The sequence below is a fragment of the Sorex araneus genome, chromosome 3, assembly GCF_027595985.1.
Source record: "Sorex araneus isolate mSorAra2 chromosome 3, mSorAra2.pri, whole genome shotgun sequence".
NCBI classification, from domain to species: domain Eukaryota; kingdom Metazoa; phylum Chordata; class Mammalia; order Eulipotyphla; family Soricidae; genus Sorex; species Sorex araneus.
Window position 1 is genome coordinate 89,931,598 of NC_073304.1, and position 12,759 is coordinate 89,944,356.

Genomic DNA, 12,759 nt, shown 5'->3' on the forward strand with positions numbered 1-12,759 from the left:
TTTCACTTGGTGTTCTCTTCTCTATCTGAGCTGCCTTTTCCCCCAGCATGTGAGGCCGGCCTCCAAGCCATGGAGCAAACCTCCTGGTCCTTATTTCTACTATTCTTGGGTGTTGGTCTCCTATTCTGTTATTTTATATTCCACAGATGAGTGCAATCTTTCTATGTCTGTCTCTCTCTTTCTGACTTATTTCACTTAGCATGATACTTTCCATGTTGATCCACTTATATGCAAAGTTGATGACTTCATCTTTTCTAACAGCTGCATAGTATTCCATTGTGTAGATGTACCAAAGTTTCTTTAACCAGTCATCTGTTCTCGGGCACTCGGTTTTTTTCCAGATTCTGGCTATTGTAAACAGTGCTTCGATGAACATATAATTGCAGATATCATTTTGACTATTAATACTTTTTTGCTTCTCCAGGATATATTCCCAGTATTGCTGGGTCAAATGTGAGCTCAATTTCTAATTTTTTGAGAAGCATCTATATTGTTTTCCAAAAGTCTTTGCTCCATTTTCTGATGGGGTTGGATGTTTTCTTCAACCAATGCCTTATATACCCTTGAAATCAACCCTGTATCAGATGGGTATTGGGTGAATATCCTTTCCCATTCTGTAGATTGTCTTTGTATTCTGGTCACTGTATCTTTTGCGTTGCAGACACTTCTTAGTTTAATATAGTACCATTTGTTTGTCTCTGTTTCCATTTGGTTGATCAGTTGCGTGTCATCTTCAGAGATACCTTTAGCTTCAATATCATGGAGGGTTTTGCCAACCTTGTCTTCAATGTACCTTATGGATTCTGGTCTGATGTTGAGGTCTTTAATCCATTTTGATCTGACTTTTGTGCATGGTGTTAGGTCGAGGTCTAAGCCCATTATTTTTTTTTAAAATTTTATTGAATCACTGTGAGAGAGTTACAAGCTTTCATGTTTGGGTTACAATCACACAATGATCAAACACCCATCCCTCCACCAGTGCACATTCCCCACCACCAAATATCCCCAGTATACCCCTCACCTTTTTCCATCCTCCCCCTGCCTCCATGGCAGACAATATTCCCCATACTTTCTCTCTACTTTTGGGCAGTATGATTTGCAACACAGATACTGAGAGAGGTCATCATGTTTTGTCCATTATCTACTTTTGGCACACATCTCCCATCCCGACTGATACCTCCAGCCATCTTTTCCTTAGTGATCTTTCTCTATTCCATCTGCCTTCTCCCCTCTGCTCATGAAGCAGTAAGCCCATTCTTTTGCATGTGGATGTCCAGTTATGCCAGCACCATTTGTTAAAGAGGTTTTTCTTTGTTCCACTTCACATTTCTTACCCCCTTATCAAAGATTAGATGATCATACATTTGATGTGGTGTGTAGGGATATTCCACTCGGTTCTATTGATCTGCGGCTCTGCCTTTGTTTTAGTACCATGCTGTTTTAATTGTTACACTTTGTAGTAGAGTTTAAAGTTGGGGAGGGTGATGCCTCCCATCGTCTTTTTCCCAAGAATTAGCTTTAGCTATCCGTGGGCGTTTGTTGCTCCGTATGAATTTCAGGATTGCTTGGTCCATTTCTTTGAAGAATTTCATGGGTATCCTTATAGGGATCACATTGAATCTGTATAATGCTTTGGGGAGTATTGCCATTTTGACAATGTTGAGAAAATCCCCATTTTCTTTTCAATTTAGTATCTTCCCTCAATAAAATTTTATTATTTGAAAAAAAATTTTTTTTCGGGTGGCTGGGGATGTGGCTTATGAGAAAGCACATATCCTGCATACATGGTCCTTGGCACCAAAACTTATTTTTTAACAAAATAGATGCAAAAATTATTTTCAGAGATTGGATACACAGGATATTAATTCCTGAAAGAAGATGAGCTTTATCTTAGATTACTGTCTGCAGTGAGTTTCCAGAATCAGAGAAGTATGAAAGAGATTGGGAGTTCTTTCAGAGTTCAGGAAGGCCAGTATAACTACAGTTCACAGGACTGAATACTGAGAGAGGGAAAATAGCTTCAATTGACTCCCACTGATTTTGATTTTTTAAATTTTGATTTTTTTAAGGTTGTAAATAACTTGGGATATGGCTCAGCAGCAGATCAATTGATTTATGTGTGTTGAATTCCCAGGTTAAATCTCTAGCACTGGGGGAAGAATTGTAAAAGATTACATAACAGAAGATCTCTTATGTACCTCTTACCTCACCTCCCACAAATAATACAGAACTGGGAGTAAGAATCCCAGGATATGGTTTGGTAGAGGCATTACTAGCTAACAGCTCTGAGTAAATCACTTAATTCTTCCTGATGTGTTATTTGAGAGAGTTTATCAGACTATTCGCGATAGAGCAGCAAAGCAAACATTTAAGCAATGAAGCCAAGGTCTCTGAGCCAAAGGTTTATTGGGGGAGGTATCAACTTGGCCAATTTTCTTCTTTTTGACGGTTGGTTATGTCAATAAAACCTGCATTTAAGGGTATTGGCTTCTTTGCAAAAGTGATTGAGTTCTTTAGATGAGCGTAGAAAAGAAAGAGTAAAGAGTGAGCATGAGAGAAGAGAGAGGTGATCACTGGCATCGTTTCTCCTGGACTGAAGCTGTGATCTATTCCTATCCTTATTCCTGCACTTGGAAATTAAGGTAAAAATTGAAACATACAATGTGATCTAGGATGAGCAGAAGAGACTTCAGAGTCATATTTATATGACATCTGCTTGAGAATATCTTTAATTTTCTGAATCAGTCTTAAGGCTTTATGATAGTAGTCAACAACTCTAAGGTCATTACTGGTTTCCAAGTTTATTTTCCTTACTAAATAATTACTTAATTATCATAATCTTACGAGAAAGCATTAGTTAAGACTAACAGAAGGGGTCCAGCATGGTAAAATGAGTTGTCTAGGATGTGTTATTGATACTTGAAGCAGATGAGCAGATGGGGGCAAGTTTGTGGAGGGAAGTCAAGGGAGAAGAAAAGAAGCTACTCTGATATAAACCTAAGAGACAAAAGGGCTGGGAACTCATTGAGATACAGAAAGGAAGTGAATGCTGGACCCCGTGAAAGAAACTCCAACATCAACCAAAGGTCATGATAAGACTATGAAAAAAGAACAGCAAAAGTTTCAAATTCTTTCACTTGACAACCCCCTGATCAAGGAATCCTTATCAACATAGAAAGCCGAAAGAGGAAGCAGTTTGGGGAAAACTTTGCAAAGGCAAATTTTGACATGGACTAGACTCTCTCCTCTCTGCATAAGCTCTCTTTCTCTCTAATATTTTTCCCTCTTTCTTTTATTCCATATTATTTACTGAATAATGATCTCACTTCACAATTTATCTCCCTCTGAAATTCTTTTTTGAGAGAGTACAGAAAAGACTAGAAATGGGGGCAGAGGACAGAGGGCAGGACTGACTTCCATTTGGGGTTTTGGTTTTTTTTTTTTTTTTTTGCTTTTTGGGTCACACCCAGCGATGCTCAGGGGTTACTCCTGGCTTTGCACTCAGGAATTACTCCTGGCGGTGCTTGGGGGACCATATGGGATGCCGGGGATCGAACCCAGGTCGGCCGCGTGCAAGGCAAACGCCCTACCCACTGTGCTATCGCTCCGGTCCCCGGTTTTGGGTTTTTTTTTGGGAGGAGGTTGTTGTTGTTGTTGTTGTTTTCAAAAGAGCAGTTCCTCCAGCCTAAAGATATGATGCCTTATAATTGGGATGGTAATGATCATCTTCTGTGATATATAGATCAAGTGAACCTCAGATGCATATTGATGCCTGTTTATTGGGGAGCAGTAGGGATTTGCTGAGCAGGAAAAGAGGGACGGAGTGTCAGAGGAAGAAGGGACAGTATCCATGGAGAAAATCACGTAGGAACATGTTTTTAGAGAATTACATGAAGATGGAGGGCATAAAAGTAGTTGCTGAATAAACTTGAAGAATTCTTCTGTTAATCCCCCCCCCTTTTTTTTTTTTTACTTTTTTGGGTCACACCTGGCGATGCACAGAGGTTACTCCTGACTTTGCACTCAGGAATTACTCCTGGCGGTGCTCAGGGGACCATATGGGATGCTGGGAATTGAACCCGGGTCAGCCGCATGCAAGGCAAACGCCCTACCTGCTATGCTATCACTCCAGCCCTTCTTAATTCCTTTTCTATGTCCACCAATAACTAGTGTTTCCCTTTATCCATCTTCTTCCTCTGCTTAGAGCCACACCTTGTCTTACCTGGTTGTTTTTGTATCCTGGCAGGCAACGTGAAGATGGGCTTTAAAATGAGTCAAGCTCTGCGAACAATTCCTGTGAACCTCACCCTCCAACCCACCAACCGATCGCTGTTGGTCCCGCCCTCTTTAGAGGGTCTCCAGAGCCGAGCTGGATTTTTGTTTCTTCTTTCTTTACTAAGGAGCCAGCAGAAATCCTGCCAACTGGAGTAAGCAAGGGTCTTGGGGGAGGGCAGGGACTTGATTTGTCTAGCTGGCTTTCTGTTCCCATATACATCTTTAGTTCATCTTTCTTCTGCCTCCCTGTTTAATTTAGAATGAACCCAGACTTTTAGTCTGCATATTGAGCCCACTCCTCCTGTACTTAACTCACTCTCCAGACAGTTTTTTTTTTTTTTTTTTTGCTTTTTGGGTCACACCCGGCGATGCACAGGGGTCACTCCTGGTTCATGCACTCAGGAATTACTCCTGGCGGTGCTCGGTGGACCATATGGGATGCTGGGAATCGAACCCTGGTCGGCCACATGCAAGGAAAACGCCCTACCCGCTGTGTTATTGCTCCAGCCCCACAGTGATCGTTATTTTTAAAAAGTATACAATAGCAACTTTTTTTTTTTTTTTGGCGTCACTCCTGGCTCCTCACTCAGGAATCACCCCTGGCGGTGCTCAGGAGCTCAAATGGGATGCTGGGAATCGAACCCGGGTTGGCCGCGTGTAAGGCAAACGCCCTACCCTCTGTGCTATCGCTCCAGCCCCCTACAATAGCAATTTGTTGACCGACTTTTTAGCAGCCATTGCATTCTAATCACAGGTAGCTCTGCTCTCTGTTCTTTGATAAAAACTTGTTTCACAGTGCTAAGTGCTATATTTTCTGAGTTACCTTTTGCTTTTTACTTGCAGGGCCCCCAGTGAAAAATTGGTCAATGCTTCTCTTGATATGTCTAGTTGAAATTGCTCAAGAATTTTGTTTGTTTTCTAGCCATACCTGGAAATACTAAAGGGTTCCTCTTGGCTCTGCACTCAGGAATCACTCCTGGCAGTGCTCGGGAAACCATATGGGATGCTGGGGATTGAACCCATTTAGCCGCATGCAAGACAAGCCTCTTATTTGCTGTACTGTCTCTCCCATCCAGCTGAAGAATGTTTACTCTAACACTCCTAATAAGTCTGTAACTTTAAAATTAATTCAGGTTATTCAATATTTAACTCGAGAGTTAAATATTCCTCTGCAGGCGAAGTGAAGATGAGCCAATCTCTGAGAACAATTCCTGTGAGCCCCACCCTCCAACCCCACCAACCAATCGTTGATAGCTGTTGATCCCGCCCTCTTCAGAGGGTCTTGAGACCTGAGCTGGATTTTTGTTTCTTCTCTCTTTACTAAGGAGCCAGCAGGAATCCTGCCAACTGGAGTAAGCAAGGGTGTTGGGGGGAGGACATGGACTTAATTTGTCTTTTTTTCTTTCAAATCTCTTAAATGAACATATTTAGGCCAAATTCAAGTAGCTACATGCCTGCAATATAACCCTAATATATATATAACAAAATTTATGTATATTCAATGAAATTATAATTTAAATGCCTGAAGAGATCACCTCTTATAAAAATCATTTCCTTGGGAAGGAAACTTTTCGGCAAAACGAAGAACAATTCAGAGTGGACATGACATTGAATGTTTGCTAGCGCTGCTTATAGGTGAGGCCCAGATGTTGGTTTAGTAACTTGATCTTCTCACTTTGCTTTAGAGCTTTATTTGGAATAATTACACGGAGAATCATTATTCTACATGTGGATTATTTTTATTTAAGGATGAGCTCTGGATTAGACGTTCTAAAAACAACTCTTGTACTTCATTAATAAGGAACATGAAAGCTGTGAACACTGATTTTTCACTAACATATTGGGATGTGGGGTCTTCCCAGCTCTCTGCTCTCTTTCATGTTTTCTTTTTACTCACTCCAGATGCCCAGGCTAACAGGAATTTCCCTCTGGGACAAAAACAAAGTCGTTCTCTATCTGGGTGCTGAGACCTAGATGAACACTGGGTTAAATTTATTTGAATTCTTTCTGCTCTTTATGTCTCTTTTCGGTTTGCATCTTTTCTAGCTATTCATCATGGGAAATAGAAGTCTCAATTCTCATTATTTATCATATAAAATTATGCTTCCAATATTCTAATTTTCTATTTTTAATTCTATTTTAATTTATTTTTGTGGGTGTTATTTTTTTGGGGGGAGGGCACACCTCACTTAATCCTGACTCTGCTTTTCCTGCAAAAATATGTGAAAGATTCTCCAGAGGCTCTCTATGACTTATCCCCAGCTTTTTGTTTTAGAATGACTGTTCTTTACAACTGTGCCCTTGTTTTTCATCAAGGACAATAGCAGATGGAGCAAACAACTGGAAGTGAGTCCATTGGTATGTCCATGAAGGTGGGCATAGAGAACCCTGGAGCAGAGATCTTGGTAATTCTAGGGGTTTCCATACAATTTTGTGGGGTATTGGATGACTTCAGTGGAGGATCTGGGACTGTTCTTAATCCAGTCATCTCTGGGCGGGGGAGTGGGAGGGGAGGTTATCACTCACACCAACTTTCCCTGTGCTTCTAGGATGGCAGTATAAATCTGGAGGAAACCAGGAGAACTCTAGAGCGAGGAAACAGCCTTGGGGATGGACTGGGGCCACCTGATCACCATAGGTACAGGTGTTCTATCTGGAATGGGGTTAGTTGGGATCGAAGAGCCAAGGAATGACTTTGTATGGTTAGTTGATTCACAAGGGGTCAAACTTCATTTTCTGGGTGTGTGGGATCTTATTGAGAAGACTCATCCATATGCTGTTAATATTTGCACACATATATTTTTATGTAATTGCTATATGAATGGAATTATGTACCCAGTTGTAGGATATCATTGGTTTGTCCTTTCTCCCTTGCCACAAGGAGTTTAGGTATATCTGGTAATAATCTCTAAACATTTTAAGACAACATTGGTATGTCCTGTTCCCCTTGCCACAGGAAGCTTAGGTTTATTGCAGTGCTCCCGAGGCATTTCCATTCCACTGCGTTTATCTGTAAACTCCTCTCTATGCTCTCTTCCCCAACCAGTTAATCAGCTTTTCCCCCTAATCAGACTCTGTTAACTTGTAAGGTCAGATTCCTCAGAAATCTATGATTTTATATGTATGAGTGAAATGTTGTATTTCTTCTCTCTTTATGTCTTTTGAATAGTTTACTAAAGCAGTCTCCTTTTTGTATGGACAAAGGAAGATAGTCAATATTATGTTTTATTACTTGGAAGTTAATTGGCTTTGAATATTATTTATTCCCGGCATCTGCTTTCTTGACTTAAGCCTCAGTTGCCCTTAGTTCCTAGCACCCCAAAAGCAGGGTCCCGACGAGGGACTGAAGGGGCCCAGGGGAGCTACCCTGGCATCGATATGGGCTAGGCCAAAGTGCCACGATTCTTAACTATAAGTTAAAAGTTTGATCATGGACAAATGCTGTTATGATCCAAAAGCAACGATGAGACTAGGACCCTGCTAGGGATAGGAAAGACTAATCTGGCCTGAGCACTGTAGTCTGAGATCGAGATGACCCCAGGAGAGCAATTCTATAAGCTTAATGTATCTTTTACTGTGTCTATACAAAATGATTAATATTATGAATGCTTATATGCTAGTTGGACAAGGAGAGGAAAAACACACCCTTGGGATTCTGCTCTTGGGCGGGTCGTCCTGCTGAAAGAGAATCTATCCTAGAAGAAGCATCCCCTGAAGGAAAGAACTTTAACCCTATTGATTGTGACCACAAACAAAGCATGTGTAAGCCCCGACCCCTCATGCTTGGGGATTTAACTAGGCTGGAAGAGTGGGCTGGGGGTTTGAGGGCCACATCTAGACAAGCTAGATTGAGATCCAGATCCAGAGCGAGAAGGAGAATGAAGTAGCATGGGGGAAAAAGAAGCAGGAGGAGAATCAGAGGAGAATGGAGATGGGAATGAAATAAACTGCAACTGAGACCAATCATCCTGGCCCTCTTTCCTTCCTTCGCCTGCCCTTCGCCATCAACCTCCCGGAGATAGGGGAAGCGGCGTGAGACTACCGAACGTGGGCTTCGGGGGAGAGATAGAACCTCCTGAGCTGCTGCTGAGCCCCTTTTTTCTGTTTATACACCCAGTATCATTAATAATTGGAGTTTAGAAATATTAGCTTTGATTGGACTGACCACAAAAATAATATTGACCATTTCTTGAGTGCTTGCTATGCTACAGAATGTTTTGTAATTAATTTATTAAAATTTCACAGCAATGGGTGTGTACCAATTTTAAACCTTTTCCCCCAAAATTATAAAATTAAGCCATAGAAATGAATTAACCTATCTTCTATATATGCATATATATTTTAAAAAAGCTCTTCTGGATCACGCAGATTGATGCGTGGGTAGAAAGGGAAACTAGAAGAGGTAGAGAAGGATGCATTATGAGGGGAAATGGAGAAAGTGAAAGTGTACACTCCTGGACGTTAAAGAGAAGGGAGGAGGAAGAAGAAAGGCATCGTTCAGCATCTACATGTAACAGGGCTAAGAACTGGAGGTGGTTTCATGGTGGTGGTTGCAGTATTACTAGCTAAATGTATACTTTGAGTAAAAGAGCAAAGGAAATCACGTTTTTTCCCACCAAGGTTCTGAATATTTATAATCTAGATGCCTAGGAGAAGATAAGAAATCAATTTCTTAAGGAAATGTGTAACCATGATCCAAAGATGCTCCTGCCAAAAATGGGTTATTTTTGTTAGCTTTCTCTTTAATAATTAATTCAGAGAACTCACAGTGAAAGAAGGCCTAATATGTTTAATTCTGTTTTCTTCTCCAGAAATTCACTTTTATGTACACATTCACATATATCATCTAATAAAATTGTGGACATGACTACTTCAAAGTTTTGTTTTCCACTTACTTTATGTATCTCATTTTATGCATGACTCTGGAATAGTAATTTTGAGTATTGGTTGACTTTTTTTTTTTTTTGTTCACCTTGGTGACTGAGACTATGAACTGGCAAACTTTTTCTATACAGCACTATATGTAAATATTTTAGACCTTGTGGGCCCTACAGTTTCCGCTGTTATTGTTCAGCTCTACCATATTATCAGGAAAGCAACCACCAATGAGATTCAACAAATGGTATTAGTGGTCTTTTAAGTTTTTTTTTTTGTCCTGGGTATTAAAACCGGGGCCCCACACATATTTATTTGAAAAAATTAAAAACATGTATTTTTGCAGAGTGGTATTGTTTAATAAAATTTTACTTACAAAAATATAGTGGACAGACTTGCCCAGGCATCATAGTTTGCTTATTCTAAAGAAAATAATAAATAAAACCTTCATTATAGCATGTACCTGTAGTCTACACTGTCAGGCCAATTTCAGTCCATCAGTGTGATGTCACTGAACGAGGTGTTGGGAGTGATGCAAGGAGCCCATCATTAGAGGTGTTCCCCCACACTACCATAGACATCACCTTAAATACTTGTTTAGCAACAAAAGTCATTAGGAAGTGATGAGTTTGAGTATTTATTATCCTTGTTTTGAACCTTTATTTCTAAGTTATAAATTTAGACTATTTAGATTTTAATAACTGCTAAAACAATTATGCAACAGTAAGCTCTCTCCAAGGTTTCAAGTTGGCTTCTTGTGCAGCTAGTAACTATACCACTTACCAGATAGTGTACAGATTACTATTTCTCCCTGTCCCAAGCCTCAGTGTTAGTTAAAGAAGGATAATGTTAGTTGTTCTCTAAAAGGGTATTGATTGATTTTGTGAAATTGTTGGCATCTTAGACTTCTCTGATGGGTGATAATGTCTTGTTCCCTCAGATTTAATTAACTTTATATTTTCTTATACGAGAAATTTTTTAAATTTATTTTTTGCTTTTTGGGTCACATCCTGTGATGCTTAGGGGTTACTCTGTACTCAGGATTACTCCTGGTGGTCCTGCGGGGAACACATGGGATGCCTGGGATTGAACCCAGGTGACTGCATGCAAGGCAAACACTCTATTACTGCAGCGCCTCATATGAGAAATTTAAATGATACAGATGACATAAAGTTATACAGATATAGATACAAGATTATGCCTTAATGTGTTTCTAGGAACATTTCACATTTTTCCATTTGACAATTTTTTTTTTTTTTTTTGCTTTTTGGGTCACACCTGGCAATGCACAGGGGTTACTCCTGGCTCTGCACTCAGGAATTACCCCTGACCATGCTCAGGGGACCGTATGGGATGCTGGGATTTGAACCCGGGTCGGCCGCGTGCAAGGCAAACGCCCTACCCGCTTTGCTATCTCTCCAGCCCCTTTTTGACAAATTTCTATATTTTTATGTGTAATTTGATTTTTTTCTGATTAACCACAGTAAAATCTGGGATTTGGATGCCATTTCCTTTTAGCTAAGCTGTTCAAATAGCTGCTATATAGTGTTTTGATGTTTTTGGTATGGCAGTTCTCAGGGGTTACTCCTGGCTCTGTGCTCAGGGATCACTCCTAGCGGGGCTCAGGGGGTCACATGGGTTGCTGGGGATTGAACTCTGGTTGGCCATGTGCAAGGTAACTGTCCTGCCCACTTTACTATTTTTCTTAACCTAACAGCTATATAATTTTTTTTAATTTATTTATTTTTAATTAGAGAATCATCGTGAGGGTACAGTTACAGATTTATACACTTTTGTGCTTATACTTCCCTCATACAAAGTTTGGAACCCATCCCTTCACCAGTGCCCATTCTCTACCACCCGTAAACCCAGTGTCCCTCCCACCCTCCCCAATCCCATCTCCCCCCCACCCCACCCTGCCACTGTGGCAAGGCATTCCCTTCTGTTCTCTCTCTCTAATTAGCTGTTGTGGTTTGCAATAAAGGTGTTGAGTGGCCGCTGTGCTCAGTCTCTAGCCCTCATTCAGCCCGCAACTCCCTTCCCCCACATGGCCTTCGACTACAATGTAGTTGGTGATCGCTTCTCTGAGTTGACCTTTCCCCGGAACGTGAGGCCAGCCTCGAAGCCATGGAGTCAACCTCCTGGTACTTATTTCTACAGTTCTTGAGTGTTAGTCTCCCACTCTGTTATTCTATATACCATAGATGAGTGCAATCTTTCTATGTCTGTCTCTCTCTTTCTGACTCATTTCACTCAGCATGAAACTTTTCATGCCCATCCACTTGACTACAAAATTCTTGACCTCCTTTTTTCTAACAACAGCTATATAATTTTTTAAATTTCTGTTACTTCACACCTATCCTAGTCACATAGATAGGTGTGCCTGAAGTGTGCCTCAGAACTCCCTTGTTAAAGTCCTCAGTGATTCCCCTTCATTTCCTGTACCCAACCCTATAGACTGGTATTTGAGTCTCCCCACTCCTCTCAGCTCCAACCATGATCTGTTAATTTGTAAATTAACTTTAAACATTATTTCTATTAATTTTTAGCACACGGGTAGGGTGTTTGCCTTGTACATGGCCAGCCGGGGTTTGATTCCTCCATCTCTCTCAGAGAGCCTGACAAGCTACCAAGAGCATCCTGCCTGCACGGCAGAAGCTGACAAACTACCCGTGGCGTATTCATTATGCCAAAAACGTAACAACAAGTCTCACAATGTAGACATTACTGGTGCCGGCTTGAACAAATCTATGAACAATGGATGTCAGTGACAGTGCTACAGTGCTAATTTTTATTTACTTTAAAATAATTTAATTTTTTTTAGGCACCAGGAATTTACATTCCTATTAAAAGTGTTCCAGATTTACAATACTTCAGCTCCCGTGTCAGGTCCTCCACCAGTGACCACAGGTCTTCTCCTGCCCACCCCACTCTCTAGAAAACTCCATTTAATATTTTTTGCTTTTTGGGTCACACCCGGCAATGCACAGGGATTACTCCTGGCTCTGCACTCAGGAATCACCCCTGGCAGTGCTCAGGGGACCATATGGGATGCTGGGAATCGAACCCGGGTCGGCCACATGCAAGGCAAATGCCCTACTTGCTGTGATATTGCTCCAGCCCTTAATTTTTTTTTTTTGAACATCATGATATACAAAGTTACAAAGCTTTCATGATCTAGTTTCAGTATAAAATGTTCCAACACCCATCCCTCCACTAGTGTACATTTCCCACCATCAATGTCCCCGGTATCCCTCCCACCACCCCCACACCCCTGCCTGCTTCTATGGCAGGCACTTTTCTTCTTACTCTCTACTTTGGGGCATTATGGTTTGCAATACAGATACTAAGAGGCCATCCTGTTTGGTCCTTTATCCGCTTTAAGCACACATCTCCCTTCCAGAGCGATCCCTCTAGCCATCACTGTCACAGTGTTTCCTTCTCTATCCCAGCTGTCTCTCCCCAAGCAAACTTGAGACAGACTTCCAACCATGACCTAATCCTCCTGACCCTTGTTTTCTTAGACAGCTCTTTTATTTTATTTTTGTAAATTTAAATTTTTTAAAAATTTTTTTGCTTTCTGGGTCACACCTGGCAATGCTTAAGGGT

The 12,759-nt window shown here is 40.9% G+C and overlaps 1 protein-coding gene across 2 annotated transcripts in view; it reads left to right on the forward strand.

The window, feature by feature from the left end:
* The first annotated feature begins 6,602 nt into the window (after nt 1–6,602).
* SLC28A2 (solute carrier family 28 member 2) overlaps nt 6,603–12,759 on the forward strand; it is a 31,394-nt gene continuing 25,237 nt past the window's right edge. For both annotated transcript variants that reach the window (XM_004609801.2, XM_055132495.1), the window contains exons 1-2: nt 6,603–6,680; nt 6,825–6,913. In XM_004609801.2, the coding sequence (XP_004609858.2) occupies nt 6,603–6,680; nt 6,825–6,913 (167 nt within the window). The remainder of the gene's footprint in view (nt 6,681–6,824; nt 6,914–12,759) is intronic.